Source organism: Lampris incognitus, chromosome 11 (assembly GCF_029633865.1).
Source record: "Lampris incognitus isolate fLamInc1 chromosome 11, fLamInc1.hap2, whole genome shotgun sequence".
NCBI classification, from domain to species: domain Eukaryota; kingdom Metazoa; phylum Chordata; class Actinopteri; order Lampriformes; family Lampridae; genus Lampris; species Lampris incognitus.
This window is the reverse complement of record NC_079221.1, coordinates 54,222,128-54,243,483: the sequence shown is the minus strand read 5'-3', so window position 1 is coordinate 54,243,483 and position 21,356 is coordinate 54,222,128. Positions and strand designations below refer to the sequence as shown.

Below are 21,356 nucleotides of genomic sequence, written 5' to 3'. Positions count from 1 at the left end.
CGGCTGTGCAATGGGCTCACCGGTATCTCCCATTGTGGCCAACTTATATACGGAAGAGGTAGAACACAGGGCACTGAACTTCTTCAGAGGAACACCTCCGAGCCACTGGTTCAGATATGTGGACGACACATGGGTCAAAATCCAAACATAAGAGGTGTGAGCGTTTACCAAACACATCAACTCAGTGGACAAGAACATCAAGTTCACAAGGGAAGACGTAAAGTACAACAGTTTGCCCTTCTTGGACTGTGACGTCCACATTGGGGAAGACAGGAGCCTCCACATTGGGGTTTACAGGAAACCTACACACACAGAACAATATCTACTTTTCGACTCACACCACCCTCTGGAACACAAACTGAGCGTCATCAGAACTCTGCAACACAGAGCTGATAATGTGCCCAGCAGCACTCAGGCCCAACGGGAAGAACACAAACACCTGAGGGAAGCTTTAAAAACCTGCGGCTACCCCAGTTGGACCTTTGTGAAAACATAACACGTTCCAGAAAGACCATGTTTCTGGGGTTTCCGAGAAACTCAGGACAATGTTTAACAAACACCGCATCCCAGTATACTTCAAACCCAGCAACCCACTCCGACAAAGACTGGTTCATCCCAAAGACCGTGTACCACACACCCGGAAAAGCAATCTGGTGTATGCTGTACAATGCAATGAGGATTGCACTGACCTATACATAGGAGAAACCAAACAACCACTACACAAACGGATGGCCCAACACAGAAGGCCAAAATCCCCAAGACAAGACTCAGCAGTCTATCTACACCCAAAGGAGAAGACACACTCCTTTGAGGACAGCAACGTACACATTTTGGACAGGGAAGATAGATGGTTTGAAAGAGGGGTGAAGGAAGCCATCTATGCGAAACTGGAAAAACCATCCCTCAACAGAGGAGGAGGTCTGCCACACCACCTACCTCCCACTTACAATGCCGTCCTTTCATCTCTACCCAGGAGACTCAAGAAGCCTAGCCTCCAAGAACAACAGTCGCTCACTAACGGCTCCAAACGACTCATGACCACTGAATGGAGCACTAACGAAGTCAAAACTAACACCTCCAACGACCGTCGCTGCTTAACATCGGATCACAAAGAGCCATTGACATCAATAGCTCCGATAACGACTCCAAAGAGGATAAATATCTGAGTTTCATCACCAGCCAGTCAGACTAGCTTGGTCTAGTCAGAAAGGCACGAACTGATGAAGCCTCTTGGATGAGAGGCGAAACGTCTTCACGGATATGTACCAAATCCAGCTGCACTCGATTCAATTCCTTTGGACAACCATGACCTGGATGAATGAGAACCTTCACAGACTTCCTGTAGTGTGGTATTCTAACACAGGTAGAAGGTTTTGTCTGCAGCATTGTGAGGATGTGTTGGGGACGTTGTTGAGGTAGCAGATTGTATAATTTTATTTTATGAAACATTACCACAATGTCTCAAAATAAAGGAATAACATTCTCATTGCAACATTCATAAAATGTTTGAGTATGTTATTGAGGCTGAGATGATGGAACATTTCCTATGACATGTTCCTGCCATGTGATATAATAACAAGGTCTCGGTCAAGGTCACATTTATTTTTAGAGCAACTCAACACCAAGCCAGGTTTGTGCCAAAGTGCTTTACAACCATCAGAATTGAGCAAGTTATCATAAAACATAAGTACATACGTACACACATGCATCATCATCATCATCATCATCATCATCACCGGCGGTCACTCGAAGCGAGTATGATTGTCCTCTCAATTGGTTTGTCTACTTGTGGGTCTTCAGATGGTTGTAGAGGCAGATCTGCGATCCACATACCTTGGTGCAGTGTGGACAGGGGAAAGTGGTGGTGGTTGGTGGTGGTGGTTGAGTCTTGTTCTCTGTCTCCTTGTGGTGCTGTGGTTTTTTCTCTGCAGCACAGTGGAGCTCCATTTCATGACATGCAGCTACCTCCTGCACGGATTTCTGCCAGGAGCATCTATCCAGTGCAATGTCTTCCCAGGTGCTCGATGTGATGGTGAATTTCTTCAGACTGGGCTTGATATTGTCCTTGAAACGGATTTTTTCTTTTACCTGCCGGGAGCTCACTGACCTTCCTTCAGCTGGGGTACAGGATCTCTTTGGGGAGACATGTGTTGGACATGCGGATGACACGGCCTGTCCATCAGAGTTGGTGCTGCATTATTGTGGTGGTGATGCTAGTCATGTTGGCTTCTTCCAGAACACTGATGTTGGTGCGTCTGTCCTTCCAGCTGATCCTCAGCATCTTTCATAAGGATCTTTGGCGGTATTGTTCCAGGACTCTCAGGTGCCTGCTGTAGGTGGTCCATGACTCTCCTTCATACAGCAGGGTGGGGGGAACCACCCGTCTGTAGACCAGGAGTTTTGTTTGGGCCTTTAGGTCTCAGTCTTCAAAGACTCTTACTGAGTCTGGCATAAGCACCACTGACACAACTCAGGAGATGGTTGACCTCAGACTCGATGTCAGTTTATGAGGAGAGAAGGCTGCCGAAGTAGGAGAAGTGATCAACGTCTTCAATAAACACACACATACGTATCTCTGTTAAAAGAGTTGTGAGTACACATTTTAATGCGAGCACAAAAACATATACTACACTATGCACATATGTGTTCCGGATGTGCTGGAAAGTCCGACATTTCAACTTCTTACTGGAAAAATGGGGTCGTCTGGTCCTTTAAGTTGAAGTGTGAAACTCAGAGCATTTCTTATCAGTCTGTAGGTCACCAAGATGCACTTATTAGAGCTCAGCAAGGCTGTATAGCATAATAGTACACAACATTATTCACAATGTCTTCTCTTAAATACATATAATTTTGATTTTCAACATTGAATGGTCTCAAACTTCATGAAAAATAAAAACTGTGTGTTAAATGGCCAAACACAAGTTTGAAATATTAATTTACAACACAGCTGATACATTTCTTTGGTAATGGGCCAGTTTACATTGCCAAATATTACTGACATAATGCCAGCCATATTAACGTCAGTCTCTTGTGGGTGTCCATATTTGTCCCCTGTTATTTCCAGTCTGGCCACTGGGAGGTGCAGCACTTCTTTTTGTGACCGACCAGCTAGAATTTCTGACGTCTGACATCAAGAGGAACACAACTTAACTGTTTCAACACAGTTTAGAAACAAAAAGGTACCATGATGCAGCAGCACGTGTGTCCATGCCCCTGTCTTAGACTTAAACTGACTTAGACTTAGACTGTCTAGACTTAGACTGACTTAGACTTAGACTGTCTTAGACTTAGACTGAAATGGATGATCCGCAGTGACGACCCCTAACAGGAGCAGCCGAAAATAGTAGCAGTAGTATTAGTAGCAGTAGTAGTAGTAGTAGTAGCAGTAGTAGTAGTAGCAGCAGTAGCAGTAGTAGTAGTAGTAGCAGTAGCAGTAGTAGTAGCAGCAGTAGTAGTAGTACTAGCAGTAGTAGTAGTAGCAGTAGTAGTAGCAGTAGTAGTAGTAGTAGTAGTAGTAGCAGTAGTAGTAGTAGTAGTAGTAGTAGACTGTAGCTTCAGTTAGCACCCAGTCTTGTTCTCGCCTGTTTGTTTCTTATTTGTGCACAGATCTTCTCAGACAATACTTGATTTGGGATTAAGTTCATCTCTGGACACACAATCAGGAACGTTAGACAATAGCAACTGATTTCAGGGAGGTTATTTGTATATGTGGCGCCATCCTGTGCTTTACCTGTGCCCCCCTCCAGAGGGTTACTGGTTGTGTCAGGAAGGGTATCCAGCGTGAATTTTGTCAAATAGTTTTGCTAATAAAAAAAAAGCAAAATAAATAATAATAATAATAATAATAATAATGATGACGAATATAATAATAATAAACATTTTATCAGTGGGCACCTTACAGAACACAGTAAAAAACAAGCAGCACTGTATCAGACAGCAGAGCATCAAAACAAAGCAGGTAGACAATAAGAAGTTAACACAACAGATAAGTATAACATCATCATCTGCACCAAACTCAATGAAGCGTGGATCAGACTGAATATGCCAGTTTGAAAAGGTGCGTTTTGAGATGAGATTTGAAGGTTGAAAGAGAGTCAGTCTTGTGACTGTCTTGTGGGAGAGAGGTCCATAGGTGGGGGGCAGAATGACTGAAGGCTCTAGACCCCATGGTAGTCAAGCGGGCCAAAGGTTCAGTGAGTTAGAGAGCAGAAGAGGATCTGAGAGTGTGGGAGGGCGTGTGGATATGAAGGAGTTCAGAAAGATATGAAGGAGCTAGGTTATTAAGGGACTTAAAGGTGAGGACAAGACCAGACCGGATCTGTCAAGGCCTGGATTAACAACGGCCTCCATTGGTGCTGCGCCCAGTTTCCATCAGTACGATGGAAACTGTAAAATCCACTGTGGTGACCCCTGAGAAACAGGAAACAAGCTGAAAGACAAACAAGAAGATCTGCATATGTAGGGGAGCTTGTATTTGGACATAAATGAAAAACCCGGAGACAAGTTTTTTTTTTCTTCCAGTTTCATCATGAACTGGATTTGTGTTCGAGTGTGTGAAAGGTATAATCTGGATATCATGAAATCAAAGCATGACAATTTCACATAACTTCTCAAGGTGTTACGAAGTGTTATAGAGTGTTCTTAATCCAAGATCATTTCTTCTTCATCTAACTTGGCATTAGTCACAGAAGGTGGTGGTGACTACTGTAATAAGTGGCTGGAGCACACACAAGACGGTGTGTCCTCACAGGACATGATATACACATCTGCTACTAACAGCAGTCTCACCAGGAAGCTCATTTGCATAGAGAGGAGACTTCTTATTTGAAGGACATGCTTCAGTGCTCATGAAACCTTTATAACTCTGCAAGTCCAAAGCAAAGCCACCAACACTTGTTCATTGTGACAGCAAAGGTAAAAACCATGTGTTGGAGCAGCATTTTCATCCTGACATGTGCTGCCTTTATTCAAGGTAAGACCGGCAGAGATGATTCACTGTCTTCCTTGTTTTCCTCATCTCAACTTTTCCTCTCCTGAAAGAACTTTCTCTGATCTCACCAGTTTGTGTTTCCCCACCTGCACATTGTTTCTACCAAGTCCCTGTTTGTGTTTTACACTGTTGAGTTTCAGTTAAAACAACACCTGAAAAAAGGAATTCTATGTGTTTATGTGATGTAATGAGTAACACATCTGTCCTTTCACAGAGATTTCCAGATGTACATGTGAGACAATGAAGGCCTTCACTTTCAGTCTGTTTGTGTGTTTCTGTTTTCAGGATCAAGCAGTCAGGTCACTGTGACTCAGACTCCTTCAATGAAAGCTGCTAATGTAGGAGAATCAGTCAGTCTGGCATGCAAACTGAGTCAACCTGCTGATACTGGTTGTGATAGTGGCAGGAGACCCTGTTTCTACTGGTACCAACAGAAACCTGGAGAAACTCATAAACTCCTCATTTATAACGCAAACACTCTTCAGTCAGGAACTCCATCGAGGTTTAGTGGCAGTGGGTCTGGGACTGACTTCACCCTGACCATCAGTGGAGTCCAGGCTGAGGATACAGCAGTTTACTACTGTCTGAGTTACCACTATATCAATAGTCAGGATGTGTTCACACGGTGATAGAGAGCCGTACAAAAACCTCCCTCTGTGTCACAGTGACTGATCTGCCAGCTGGGACATACGGTAAGCTCAATAACAACAACATCACCATTAATAATAATAATAATAATAATAATAGCAATAATAATAACAAAAATATAATTGTAGTAATATGTTGTTCTTGGTCTTCTTCTAATATATGGTATTAGTTGCATTGTCTGTTTTTCTATTCTATTATTGTTATTGTATTACTGGTTTCATACTAATGCACAAATAAAAAAATATTGAATATTCTTTTCAAATTTGTCAGTTTTGTCAGTGTTTCTCTTTTGTTGTCCTCACATCTGTATACATCCTATGATCACACAAAAAGTACCATTTCAATAAAATGGAAAGTAAATCCTATATGACATGAAAGTGTGAGATTTACTTTGAAACATTACTGAATCCCCCAACCTCTGAAACCAGAGTTTAGCCTCCTCAGAAAAGGGACAAAATAAATGTGGTCATCCATTGATAAAAGTCGGTGCTTCACACAATATGTTTAGAAAACTGCTGATTTAAGAGTTTTCAGTCACGTCGCCTTGTTGTTTGAGAGCAATGTAAAGAATTATGATTTTAACCAAATATAACCTGATGCACCCACATGTTTAATGATGTGTTCACCTACATGGTGCAATAATTAAATCAAATGATCATTAATGGTGTGATTATCACCTTCTTTAAATAAATTAACATAAAACTGCCAAAACAAGTATGTAAGTAAGAATTTGCTGCTTAAAATATTTTCGTTCGTTTTGTGTACAAAATAATCTCCTATTGACATATTTACTGGATTTTTTTTCTATCAAGTTATATATTTATTTAGTGGTAATTATAAAGCGTATAATCAAATTCAAAATTAAAACAATTCCTTGAAAAGTTATAACTTACAATATATTTTGTTCAGTTTTGAAAGCAGAAGTTTTACTTAACGACATTGAGAATTTGCTGCCCAAATATCTTTTCAAAACATCATCCTGACATTTATTTAAAGTTTAATAAAAGCAGTCATATTTTAGAATGACCGAATTTTTCTTTTGGTTTTTATCATTTGTCAATGTTGTGTCCAATTTTAACATTTCTGGTGTTAAAACTATTTGGTTGTATGTGTAGTGAGAAAGAGTCTCAATCCCAAGGGAAATGTTTTTTGGAGGAAACAGAAAACACTGGAAATAATTAACAATAACAATAATAATAATAACAATAATAACAATAACAACAACAATAATAATAATAATAATAATAATAATAATAATAATAATAATAATAATAATAATGGGGGTATGGGGTACCGGGACAGTTGCTACAAGCCATCCGGTCCTTGTATAACCAAAGTGAGAGCTGTGTCCACATTCTCGGCACAAAGTCAAACACGTTTTCAGTGGGTGTCGGACTCCGCCAAGGTTGTCCCTTGTCTCCGATTCTGTTTGTGATATTCATGGACAGGATCTCAAGGCGCAGCCAAGGTGAGGAGTGTGTCCGATTTAGAAACCTCAGAACTGCGTCTCTGCTCTTAGCAGATGATGTGGTTTTGTTGGCTTCATCAGAACGTGACCTCCAGCGAGCACTGGGGCGGTTTGCAGCGGAGTGTGAAATGGCCGGGATGAGAGTCAGCACCTCCAAGTCTGAGGCCATGGTCCTCTAACGGAAAATGGTGGATTGCTCCCTCCGGGTTGTGGATGAGTTGTTGCCTCAAGTGAAAGGGTTGAAGTATCTCGGGGTCTTGTTCACGAGTGAGGGTAGGATGGAGCAGGAGATTGACAGGCGGATTGGTGCAGCATCAGCTGTAATGTGGAAGTCGTACCGAACCGTTTTGGTGAAGAAGGAGCTGAGCCGGAAGGTAAAGCTCTCAATTTACCAGTCAATCTTCGTTCCAACCCTCACCTATGGTCATGAGCTTTGGGTAGTGACCGAAAGGGTGAGATCGTGGATACAGAATGAGTTTCCTCCGTAGGGTGTCTGGGCACAGCCTTAGAGATAGGGTGAGGAGCTCGGACATCCGGAGCTCAGAGTAGAGCCGCTGATCCTTCACGTCGAAATGAGTCAGTGGAGGTGGTTCAGGCATCTGATTAGGATGCCTCCTGGGCGCCTTCCTTTGGAGGTTTACTGGTTACGGCCAACTGGGAGGAGATCCCGGGGTAGACCCAGAACTCGCTGGAGGGACTACATGTCCAATCTGGCCTGGGAACGCCTTGGAAACCCCAGGAGGAGCTGGAGGATGTTGCTGGGGAGAGAGACGTCTGGAGTGCCCTACTTAGCTTGCTGCCACCGCGACCCGACCCCGGAGAAGCGGCTACGATGAATGAATGAATAAATGAATAATGATAATAAATTGAGGTTGTACCCAAACATTATGAACAGAGCGGATCATAAAACAGAAGTTGCCGTGAGAAAGGGAAAGTCCAGTTAAACATTTATTTGGCCACGGTAAAGCAAAAGCTTATTTTCAGCGTCAGTGTGAAGACAACAGTTCTTTATCAGTAGCAGCTAAACAAAGGCAGGTCTGCATGGAGGAGACTCTGTGCATCAGTCCCACTCGGTGGTTTATAAGGACAGACTCAACTCTTGTCACTCAGTGACACCCATCACACCTACATGTATCTCATCTGCATGCGCGTCTTGACTCTCACATGTTACAGCGCAGGTAAGTGATCTTTTAAATCTGTATTTCATTCTGCTGGTTCATTGTCTGTGTTGATAGCTGTCTTGTTAAGACAATGTGAGTTATCTCTCTTATCATCCATAAACTACCAACACAGGTCATATATGAAACTCAGCTTATTTCCCATGTATGTAAATATTCACAGTGTATGTTCTGGCATGTTAATGTAATATTCTAACTCATGTACACTCCGTAACGGTCATGGTTGTGTGGTCTGGACCATCGGGGCTCGCCTGTTCTCCATCCCCTGATTGGTGTTTCTGTTCACCTGCGCCCCATTTGCCTGAGTAACCTTGATTGGGGTGTTTCTGATAATCACACCAATGACAGTTGATTTGTTTGGGCATCATGACAATCAGTTGGAAATCATGGCACTCCATGGCACATGGGTGATACCAGCCATGTGCCATGGAGTGCCATGTGCGTGCAGGTTTTTCTCCCCAACCCAACACTGCTGTACTTCAGATGAGTTCACTGACCACACACCTTCAGCCAAACACAGGAGGAATGGTCAGTGAGCTCAGCAGCTGTAGTGTTGGTCTGAAAGAAAACCTGTGTACACACAGCTCTTCATCACACATGGTTGAGTGCCACTGTCGTACGATCTGAATCTCCAGCTATATAATAACCTCCTCCCTCCCTCCCGACCCATTTCCCCAGTCTCACACGATCCTCTTCCCCTTCCTCACCTGTTGAGGGCCAACCAGGGCCTGATGAGGTCTGGCCCCGTGATCAGCCATTAGAGGAAGGTGAGGAAGAGGAGGAGTCCGCTTTAGTTGAGTGCAATGACCCCTGTACAGAGGAGGACCCTCCCTGGGCTCCAGCAACCTACCTTGAGAAAGGTAGAGGATTTACGAAGAGACTGATTCTAAAACCAGATGCTAACCATCAGCACAACATATGGACCAAGCGAGACAACAGCTGGGATGAGAGTAAAGAACAAAAGAAGATGAACATCGCAATTTCGATGCTTAAAGCAGCCAATATGTCAACACCATGTCATCATTACGAGATTAGATCTTATGCAGCACAAAAGACATGGAATTGTTATTATTGTGTTTTTTCTCATTATTGTTGTTGTTAATAAATATAGTAGTGGCAGTGTTGGTGGTGGTAATAGTAATCACAGTAGAACTAGTAGTAACAGACCTAAAGATGTGATTATTATCACAGTCTATTTTCTTTATTAGTGGGAGTAGTGGTCACAGCAGTAGTTATAATGGTAGTGTCTCTCGTAGGAGCAGTGATAGCTGTGTTTGTAGTACTTAGCTTTAATAGTACTAATAATTAGTAATAATAGTGGTAGTATAAGCACTGTGAATATTACTTTTACTACAAGTTGTTAATGTTATTGTTGGTTTACTGTTAACCAGCAGCGTACTTAACTGCGTGTTTGTCTCCCTCTAGTGGTGGCCATCTATGACTACATGGCTGATCAGGAGGACGAGTTGTCCTTCCAAGAGGAGCCATTATCTGTGTAATCAAGAAAAACGAGGATGGCTGGTATGAAGGTGTGATGAACGCCACCACAGGCCTGTTTCCAGGAAGCTACGCTGAGGCCATCATGCACTACGCTGACTAAGGGGGGGGGGGTGTCTTTCTGTCTCCAGCTCACTTTTCACTTTATCTTCCTTTTTCTGGAGTTTCCACTTTTCTGTCCTCACGCTGTCGACTGCTCTTTTTCTCCTCCTCTCTTTCATTACCGTCACGTCTCTTTCTCACTTTGTGCCTTGCTGTCTCGGTCTTCACCCACTCCCAGACTCACCTTGACCCCTCATCTTTGCTTGTGACCCTCCCAGCCTGGTGTAAAACAACCAAAAGTATCTGTATTTCATGGGGATGAACTTGTCATCACAGCCTTGACTAGAAGTGTTGCCTCTCTTGTCCTGCGGGGACCAAAAAGAAGAAGGTCTGTGTTAGTAGTGAGAAGTAGTGAAAAGGCTGGTGGATATGAGGCCTGCCAGTGTTGTGTTAGCCAAGTCATCATTACACAAGTCATAGTATTTGTATTGTTTCCCCCAACCATCGTTTATCAGTTAGATTATTTTTTTGCTGGAGGTGTTACTGAGTCATCAGTAGGACACCTTCCTACCAAACTTCCAAGCCCTACGCCTCTGCTGATTGTCATCCTTGGTAAACATCTCGAGGTCATCAATGTAGAACAGATGGGTCAGTTTGCCTTTCTGTGATTTGTACCCATAGCTGCTGTTGTTCAGTAGACTGCTGAGTGTTGCTAGTGCAAGGCAAAAGAGCAGTGGGGATAGTGAGTCCCCTTGGAAGATTCCACTTCTGATGTTGATCGGTCTCGATGTTAACGACCCCTCTGCATGATGGAGATTCAGGGTGGTCTTCCAGGTCTTCATGCTCTCCGTGATGAATTTGACAGTTGTTGGGCAGACTCTGTGGATCTTGAGGCTCTTCTCTATCCAGGAGTGTGGCATGCTGTCAAATGCCTTCCTGTAGTCAAACCAAACTGCTGACAAGTTCTTTTCCTTCGATTTGACCTCTTGCAATATGGCTTTATTGATGAGTAGCTATACTTCATCTACGTCTTGTTCTTCTTGTTCTTCTTCTTCTTCTTCTTCTTCTTCTTATTATTATTATTATGGACTGTGGGAGGAAACCGGAGCCTCCAGAGGAAACCCACACAGACACGGGGAGAACCTGCAAACTCCACACAGAGGACGACCCGGGACGACCCACCAAGGTTGGACTACCCCGGGGCTCGAACCCAGGACCTTTTTGCTGTGAGGCAACAGTGCTAACCACTGCGACACCGTGCCACCTATTATTGTTATTGATATTGTTATGATTGGTATTATTATTATTGCTGTTGTTGCCATATAAACCGAATTACGGCAAGTCGAGGACTTTTTTCTTTCTTTTTTTCTCAGGTTTTGTAGTAATGACCAAACGGCAGCAGGATAAGCGGTTTGGATGATGGATGGGTGGATGGATGATGGATGGGTGGATGGATGATGGATGGATGGATGGATGGATGATGGATGGGTGGATGGATGGAAGTAGCTTTGGAATATAAGTCGCAGGAACAGTCAGATGAGTAACAAAAATCTAAAAACAGACAGTAACATTATGGTTCCTGTAATACACATTAATGTGGATGGGTGGAGTGGGTGGAGAAGAGTGTCAGGAGTGATGTGTGACAGCAGGGTACCAGCAAGAGTTAAAGGGAAGGTTTACAAGATGGTAGTGAGACCAGCTATGTTGTATGGTTTGGAAACAGTGGAACTGAAGTAAAGACAGGAGGTGGAGCTGGAGGTGGCAGAGGTGAAGATGAACAGATCTTCATTGGGAGTGATGAAGAAGGACAGGATTAGGAACGAGTATATTAGAGGGACCGCTCAGGTTGGACGGTTTGGAGACAAAGCAAGAGAGACAAGATTGAGATGGTTTGGACATGTGTGGAGGAGAGATGCTGAGTATACTGGGAGAAGGATGCTGAATATGGAGCTGCCAGGGAAGAGGAGAAGAGGAAGGCCAAAGAGGAGGTTTATGGATGTAGTGAGGGAGGACATGCAGGTGGCTGGTGTGACAGAGGAAGATGTAGAAGACAGGAAGAGGTGGAACCAGATGATCCGCTGTGGCGCCCCCTAACGGGAGCAGCTGGAGATAGTAGTAGTAGTAGTAGTAGTAGTAGTGGTAGTAGCAGTAGTAGTAGTAGTGGTAGTGGTAGTAGCAGTAGTAGTGGTAGTCGTGGTAGCAGCAGTAGTAGTGGTAGTAGTAGTAGTGGTGGTAGTGGTAGTGGTAGTAGCAGTAGTAGTATTAGTAGTGGTAGTAGTAGTAGTAGTAGTAGTGGTAGTAGTAGTAGTAGTGATAGTAGTAGTAGCGGTAGTAGCAGTGGTAGTAGTAGCAGTAGTAGTGGTAGTAGCAGTAGCAGTACTAGCAGTAGTAGTAGCAGTAGTAGTGGCAGTAGCAGTAGCAGTAATAGTAGTAGTGGTAGTAGCAGTAGTAGCAATAGTAGTAGTAATGGTAGTAGTGGTAGTAGCAGTAGTAGTGTAGTAGTAGTAGTAGTGGTAGTAGCAGTATTAGTAGTAGTACTGGTAGTAGCAGTAGTAGCAGTAGTGGTAGTAGCAGTAGTAGTAGTACTAGTAGTGGTAGTAGTAGTAGTGGTAGTAGCAGTAGTGGTAGTAGCAGTAGTAGCAGTAGTAGCAGTAGTGGTAGTAGTAGTAGTAGCGGTAGTGGTAGTGGTAGTAGTAGTAGTGGTAGTAGCAGTATTAGTAGTAGTACTGGTAGTAGCAGTAGTTGTAGTAGCAGTAGTAGTAGTACTAGTAGTGGTAGTAGTAGTAGTAGTCGTAGTGGCAGTATTAGTAGTAGTAGTGGTAGTAGCAGTAGTAGCAGATGCAATAGAGTTAACTGCTAAGCTAGGCTAATGCAATAGAGCTAACTCCAAAGCTAGGCTAATGCAATAGAGCTAACTGCTAAACTAGGCTAATGCAATAGAGCTAACTCCTAAACTAGGCTAAGCTCGAAGCTGGTAAACTATGAATGAGAGGCTGCCTACTCAACACAAGTGTCGTTTGACAAAGAAAACTAGACAATCTAGTGATCAGTAAACGAAGCACAGAAAATAGATCACTCAGTAGAACAAATGAAGAGGTTAGGGCAGAATATAGAGAAGAGATAATACAAAAATAAAAATAACCAGCAGATGTCATGAAGGCGGACGCCGGAAACAGCTGGCAGTGACGTCCACGGACCCACAAGCATCAACCCACCGAAGGAGGAAGCTGACGCCGAAAACCATTTCCGTTTCTATCGGCCATGTAGCGCAACCAGTGTTTTCCCACACCGGCAGCTGGCCTACAATGAATTAAAAAAAAGAAAAGGAGAGAGGCTACGTCAGTCAGCGAGGGCCCCTCCGGCAGGAACATCCACGCACTCATTCGCACATATATATAGTTTTCTCATTCCCTCATCAGACACCAGCTGCCGGGTGCGACAGGCTATCTGGGGGCCGCTCGCGGAGGGGAGAGGGCCCCTCCGGCAGGGACGTCCTCACACGCGCATGTCTCGTTCGCTCTAATCTCTGTCTAGGAGCCACTCACCTCTATCTCAGACCCGCTCGCGACAACGCAACCCGAGGGAGCCACTAATCTCTAATCTAAGAGCCGTTCGCGATGACGCAACCCGCTCTCCATAACAGCCAAATGGGGCCGTCGGCTATTTATGGGGCGACAAACTACAACGAAACTCAATCAGGGTGCAATAAATAACTGAAAGTTAAATTATTTGCTCATTACTTGGAGATTATAATGCTTTAACTAACCGACCACTTTTTACGCTAATCTTTTATTGAATATTAGCGAAAATTAATGATTTTTGGGAGAAAATGTCGCTACAACGCCATGCGTGAATATCAGAAACCATGGCAACAGGCAACATTCTATTGTGAAAGAGAAGCTGATTGGACATGGAGGCTTCGTTATGCTGTGTTCTGCTTGTGTGAGAGACTATGGCAGGCCGTTTCGTTTATTCATTTTAAGGGTCTAGTCACTAAACATTAGACTATAGTAACTATTTTTAAACAATGGTTGCTATTCTGACTGCCACGAGACGTTATTGTAAATTCACTACTTGCAAAAAAATAAAATCGATACGCGTGCGTCTGTGTGTGCTTGTGTGTGTATGTGTCAGCAGCTCAGCTTGCATACTGCTGGACCTATCAGCCTGATATTTATGTATTTGTTGTGCACAGTTATGACTGTATTGTGGTGGACACGTATTGGGGACAGAATGCAACCCAGGAACTAAGGGTTAAGTCATGGTTGCCCTGGCAGGTTAACGCAGGGTTAAGTTATGGTTGTCCAGCCAGTTTTCTGGTTCTTCTTGCCGCCTCCGCTCCGTCGAGCTGTGGTTTTGTTGTCTCTCTGATTTACCGTGGATTAAAGAAAGTTGCCTACACGGCTAAAGTGTGAACCTACGGTCTTCTCCGTTCCTTCGGCTCTACACTGGTGACCCCGACGTCGGTTTTCGGATAAGTTTTCTGAAACCACACACATTATGGCTACGAACGCCGTTGCAACGAAACTGCCGGAGTTTTGGGAGTCTTCCGCGGCTACATGGTTCGCGCAGGCTGAGGCACAGTTCGCGCCCCTCAGAGACATAACAACAGACGAGACCAGGTGCTACTACGTAGTGGCAGCGCTGGGGGGCGCTACGGCTCCCAGGATAAGCGGTTTCATAACCAACCCACCGGCCGATGGTAAATACGCCGCACTTAAACATCTCCTCCTTGAAACTTTTGAACTGTCAACAACGGAGAGAGCACGTCGCCTCTTCGCAATTCAGGGCTTGGGAGATGGCAAACCATCGGCGCTAATGAGCAGGATGTTAAACCTACTGGGTCAAGAAAAGCCATGTTTCCTGTTTATGGAGCTGTTTCTGCGCAACATGCCGCCCCACGTCCAGACTGCGCTCGCTAACTCCACCATCACTGATCCCCGTGAGCTGGCAAAGGAGGCTGACCGATTCTTCGTCGCTACACAACGTTCCTCCCATGCCGGGGTGCTGGCTCCTACCTTCACTGGCCCCCCGCCGACATCGCGGGCGTGGCCCGACGGTGGCGCCACAGCGTCAGACCGCTACAAGCCCTCTGGACTCTGTATGTACCACGCTCGATTTGGTGCGAAAGCTAAACGGTGCCGTTCCCCCTGCAACTACAGGCCGACGGGAAACGAGAGGGCCAACACTCAGTAGTGGCCATGAGTGTTGGCGATACGAGCAGGCTACTCTTCATCCTCGACACCATCTCCGGTCGGCGATTTCTTTGTGACACGGGCGCACAGAGAAGCGTGCTCCCTGCTACTGACGTCGACATCATGGGCGGGGAGCGGGGCCCCCAGTTGGCGACGGCTGACGGCAGCCCTATCCACACCTACGGCGTGCGGTCTGTAGAACTGTGTTTTGGTGGACAACGTTTCACGTGGGAGTTCGTCATGGCCAATGTAACGCTTCCCCTCCTCGGAGCTGATTTTTTGTGCGCTTACGGTTTGCTAGTGGACATTCAGAACAGCCGTCTGGTCGATGCCTTAACCTTCTCCTCCTTCGCATGTACGCGGAGGGAAGCGGCCTATGCAGGTCTAGCCAACTCTCTCTCAGAGGCAGACAAGTTCAACCGCCTCCTCGCTGAGTTCCCTGACCTCACCCAGCCTACCTTCTCTGCACCTACCGCTAAGCATGGGGTGGAGCATCACATTGCTACGAAGGGGCCCCCGGTCTACGCCAGAGCCAGGCGTCTCGACCCTGCCAAACTCGCCATTGCCAAGTCTGAGTTTGAGCACCTGGAACGCATGGGGATCATCCGCCGCTCTGACAGCCCGTGGGCGTCCCCACTCCACATCGTCGCTAAGCCTGATGGAGGTTGGCGCCCATGCGGGGACTACCGCCGACTAAATGACGCCACCACGCCCGACCGCTATCCTGTCCCGCATATCCAGGACTTTTCTGCAAACCTGTCTGGCAAATGCGTCTTCTCAAAAGTCGACCTGGTCCGTGGTTATCATCAAGTTCCCGTGCACCCCTCAGACATCCCCAAGACAGCGGTGACTACCCCATTTGGCCTATTTGAATTCCTACGAATGCCATTTGGACTCAAAAACGCGGCCCAGTCCTTTCAGCGGCTGATGGATTCAGTGCTCCGTGGCCTTCCTTTCATCTTCGTCTATTTGGACGACATACTCATCGCCAGCGCCTCCGAGGAAGAACACCTGTCCCATCTTCATGCCCTCTTCACACGCCTCAGCCAGCATGGGCTGATCGTCAACCCGGCGAAGTGCCGGTTCGGGCTGACAGCCATTGATTTCCTCGGGCACCGCATCACTGGGGACGGGGCAGTCCCCCTGCCCTCAAAGGTGGAAGCGGTGGCGGCCTTTCCGCGCCCCCAAACAGCTCGTGCGCTCAGGGAGTTCATCGGGATGGTGACATTCTACCACCGCTTCATTCCCCGAGCCGCCTTTATCATCCGGCCACTGTATGAGGCGCTGAAAGGCATGTCCCCCAACCAGGCGGTCGACTGGACAGCAGAGCGGGACCGTGCGTTCACCGAGACTAAAGCTGCGCTCTCCCAGGCTACCCTGCTAGCGCATCCTTCACCTACAGTGCCTATTTCCATAACCACGGATGCATCGGACTATGCTGTTGGTGCGGTTCACGAACAGTGGGTGGGGGGGGCTTGGCAGCCTTTGGCCTTTTTCAGTCGCCAGCTTACACCCCGAGAGCGCAAGTATAGTACTTTTGACAGGGAACTCCTCGGTCTCTGGCTCGCCCTCCGGCATTTCCGTTTCCTGCTAGAGGGCCGCGAGTTTACTGCGTACGTGGACCACAAGCCCCTCACGTTTGCCATGTCCAAGACGGCCGAGCCATGGTCCGCTCGCCAGCAGCGACAACTCTCCTACATTTCGGAATTCACTACCGACATCCAGCACGTCGCTGGTAAGTCTAACCAGGTAGCTGACTGCCTCTCTAGGGCAGTGATTGGAGCGGTCCACCTAGGCATTGACTATGCACAGATGGCTGCTGACCAGGCCACGGACCCGAGCATCCTCCGTCTCCGGGCCTCCGACACGGGGCTCCGCCTGCAGGACGTTCCTTTCAGCGACACAGGTGTCACCCTCCTGTGTGACGTCTCCACAGGACAGCCCAGGCCCATCGTCCCGCACAGCTGGAGACCCCCCGTATTTGAAGCTGTGCACGGCCTCTCTCATCCAGGCGGTAAGCCATCCGTGCGCCTGACCTCTGCTAAGTTTGTGTGGGAGGGACTTAAGAGAGACGTGAAAGCGTGGGCCGACTCGTGTGTTGCCTGTCAGCGGGCTAAGATACACCGCCACATTAAGGCGCCCCTGGAACGCTTCGCAGTGCCGGAGAGACGATTTGACCATGTCCACGTCGACCTGGTTGGTCCCCTACCCCCCTCCCATGGGTTCACCTACCTCTTCACTGTGGTGGACAGGACTACGCGCTGGCCTGAAGCTGTTCCCCTGGCATCCACGACGTCTGCTGATGTGGCCCGGGCTTTTATTGGGTCGTGGGTCTCACGTTTCGGTACGCCTTCCGACCTTTCATCTGACCGCGGGCCACAGTTTACCTCAGAGCTATGGAATGCTGTGGGTGAGGCTCTGGGCGTCAAGCTTCACCGCACTACCGCCTACCACCCTCAGGCGAACGGCCTATGTGAGTGCTTCCACCGGTCCATGAAGGCTGCGCTTCGGGCTACTCTCAAGGACTGCAACTGGGTCGACAAGCTTCCATGGGTCATGCTGGGCCTGCGGACTGCCCCGAAGGAAGACCTACAAGCCTCCTCTGCGGAGCTGGTGTACGGCACGCCGCTGCGAGTCCCAGGCGATTTCATGCCCAACGCAACGCGTCCCTGGTCAGCTGTGGACCAACGAGCCTCCTTGCTGGACGGGGTCAGAGCTTTCACACCCGTCCCTACCGCCCAACACGGCGCTCCGGTGTCCCAGGTGCCCCTAGGTCTGCAGTCAGCGGACTACGTGCTCATCCGTCACGACGCACACCGCCCCCCTCTGCAACCCCCTTATGACGGCCCCTTCCGCGTCCTGGAACGGGGAACTAAGCACCTGATGGTGGATTTTGGGGGCACGGCCGAGCATGTTTCAGTGGACCGAGTTAAACCCGCACACCTGGACTTGACGCAGCCGTTGGAGTTAGCCCAACCTCCTCGTCGCGGTCGTCCCCCGGCTCCGCCTCCTCCCCCCGTGGAGGCCCGCGCTGCCTCTTCTGCTCCTCAGGCCGACCTCCACAGGCCCGCGTCAATGCCTCCCAGAGACACTCCGGCCCCTGTTACCCGGAGCCGCCGCGGACGGCCGGTCGTCCCCCCGCGCCTGCCTGACTTCGATTACTAGGGCGAATTCTGGGGGGGCTCATGTGGTGGACACGTATTGGGGATAGAATTCCCCCCAGGAACTAAGGGTTAAGTCAGAGTTGCCCTGGCAGGTTAACGCAGGGTTAAGTTATGGTTGTCCAGCCAGTTTTCTGGTTCTCTTTGCCGCCTCCGCTCAGTCGAGCTGTGGTTTTGTTGTCTCTCTGATATACCGTGGATTAAACAAAGTTGCCTACACGGCTAAAGTGTGAACCTACGGTCTTCTCCGTTCCTTCGGCTCTACACCACTACGATTATCGGGTTGATCTGTCTTAAACTATATGTATGACGGCTTAATTAATGCAATTTGTACTTAAAATAGGAACAATGTTACATTATCTTGAAATCTACCTTAGGAATAGTATTAACCTGTGTAGTCCTGCAATTAAAGGACCAGGTTGGCGTAAAAACAAGTCTTTCTAAAAATTCCTCAATTTTCTGAGCTTGGCAAAACGAAAAGTATCTAGCCCCTTCCTATGATTTATGATTTAAAAACGACGATTAAGCAACATTTTTAAAAATTCAAAGAAAATCACAGGAATGAGTAAGACTTTTTCAAAGAGACTTTTGCTCAGGAGATTATGGACAAAAACTAGTCGCCATTCATTTTTCCAAAACAGGAAGTATAATTTTTTCAATGTACTTCCTAGTTTTGGAAAAATTAATGGCAACTAGTTTTTGTGCATAAATTCCCGAGCAAAAAGGTATTGGAGTAAGTCTCTATCTGATTCCTGTGATTTATGAATTTTTAAAGATTTTGCTTAATTGTCATTTTTAAATCATAACAAATCTTAGGAAGGTGCTGGAGACTTACGTTTTGTTTTGTCAAGCTCAGAAAATTGAGGAATTTTTAGAAATAACTTGTTTTTACGGCAACTTGGTCCTTTAATTGACAGAAAATGGGCCACTGTCTGAAAATGGGGGCGTATGCACTGATTAAGCAGTATTAAAAAGTGGTCTAAAATAAGTTTGAATTTGACGTTGAAAAGACGTCCAAAATGACCACATTTGGACTAGAATCAGCCCTTATATAGAGGTCCTGTGGATGTCAGAATTGGACGTCCAGAAGACGCCAGAAAAAGACGTCATAAAAACTCACAGTCTGCACCCACCACGGACCAAAATTGGACGATCAAAAATGACCTTTAAAAGACGTCGATTAGACGTCTAAATGTTTGCTGGGGCACCACAAGGCGACATCACTAACCGCTCGGCTAAAGGGTCAGACCCGTTAGCTAGGGACTAACGTGTCTTATTAGTAGTTTACATTACTAAGAATATTGTAATAATAGCCATCGTCTCTCACACACACTCACTCACTCACTCACTCACTCACTCAGCTCCTACTGGCAGCTGGTATTAACTAAACTAGCATTAATCTAGCTTCGATAGCATTAGTCGCTAGAGCTGGTAACATTAATCCTAAAGCTGGTAACATTGATCCTAAAGCTGGTAACATTAATCCTAAAGCTGGTAACATTAATCCTAAAGCTGGTAACATTGATCCTAAAGCTGGTAACATTAATCCTAAAGCTGGTAACATTAATCCTAAAACTGGTAACATTAATCCTAAAGCTGGTAACATTGATCCTAAAGCTGGTAACATTGATCCTAAAGCTAGTAACATTAATCCTACAGCTGGTAACATTAATCCTAAAGCTGGTAACATTAATCCTAAAGCTGGTAACATTAATCCTAAAGCTGGTAACATTGATCCTAAAGCTGGTAACATTGATCCTAAAGCTGGTAACATTGATCCTAAAGCTGGTAACATTGATCCTAAAGCTGGTAACATTAATCCTAAAGCTGGTAACATTAATCCTAAAGCTGGTAACATTGATCCTAAAGCTGGTAACATTAATCCTAAAGCTGGTAACATTAATCCTAAAGCTGGTAACATTGATCCTAAAGCTGATGACATTGATCCTAAAGCTGGTAACATTAATCCTAAAGCTGGTAACATTGATCCTAAAGCTGGTAACATTGATCCTAAAGCTGGTAACATTAATCCTAAAGCTGGTAACATTAATCCTAAAGCTGGTAACATTGATCCTAAAGCTAGTAACATTGATCCTAAAGCTGGTAACATTGATCCTAAAGCTGGTAACATTGATCCTAAAGCTGGTAACATTGATCCTAAAGCTGGTAACATTAATCCTAAAGCTGGTAACATTGATCCTAAAGCTGGTAACATTGATCCTAAAGCTGGTAACATTGATCCTAAAGCTGGTAACATTGATCCTAAAGCTGGTAACATTAATCCTAAAGCTGGTAACATTAATCCTAAAGCTGGTAACATTGATCCTAAAGCTGGTAACATTGATACTAAAGCTGGTAACATTAATCCTAAAGCTGGTAACATTGATCCTAAAGCTGGTAACATTAATCCTAAAGCTGGTAACATTGATCCTAAAGCTGGTAACATTAATCCTAAAGCTGGTAACATTGAACCTTGCGCTATAGCATTTACTATTTGTACAATATCAACTTATGGATACTGTGGTACCTCTCTCACATGTACGCCAAGACTAACATCGACCACCTAACCTAGTGTAACCGGTTATTGTCTTGCCCGGTGCGGGATTCGATACGGGGTGTACTGCACCACAAGGCGACATCACTAACCGCTCGGCTAAAGGGTCAGACCCGTTAGCTAGGGACTAACGTGTCTTATTAGTAGTTTACACTAGCTAACATTAAACCGCTGCAATAAAGAACTTTTCTATTTAAAATGTTTATTATTTCACTTATTTGTGCAATAACGTCAAACGCCTCTCTCCATCTCACACACACGCCAAGACTAACATGGACGCATCTAATGATTACTTACCTGCTGCTTCTGCTGCGCCATTGCTCAATCTTTCCACGTTCTTCTGAGCTCAAACGCCCGTTACCTTTCTTGGCTCGAATGCAGGGGGAAGGGGGCGCGGCTGGAGGTGGGCGCGGCTGGAGGTGGGCGCGGCTGGATGTGGGCGTGGTTGGATGTGGGCGTGGCTGGAGGTGGCTCCAGGCCGCAGCTGGACCCTTCTCCCAGTGACCGCACGGGTCGCCATCTTGACTCGACCTTCAAATGGGAACGTATATGTTGGCTAGAATAACCAGACTATTACACATCCGACCAGCGACTATTACGCAACGAGCCCTTGAAACTGCAGC

General features: G+C 46.2%; 1 protein-coding gene across 1 annotated transcript in view; it reads right to left on the bottom strand.

Annotated features, from left to right (window-relative positions):
- The window catches only part of LOC130120425 (immunoglobulin lambda-1 light chain-like), a 32,494-nt gene extending 11,443 nt beyond the window's left edge, over window positions 1-21,051 (bottom strand). The window contains exon 1 of the mRNA XM_056288960.1: window positions 21,031-21,051. Within this exon, the coding sequence (XP_056144935.1) occupies window positions 21,031-21,051 (21 nt within the window). The remainder of the gene's footprint in view (window positions 1-21,030) is intronic.
- Between the last annotated feature and the right edge of the window lie 305 nt (window positions 21,052-21,356).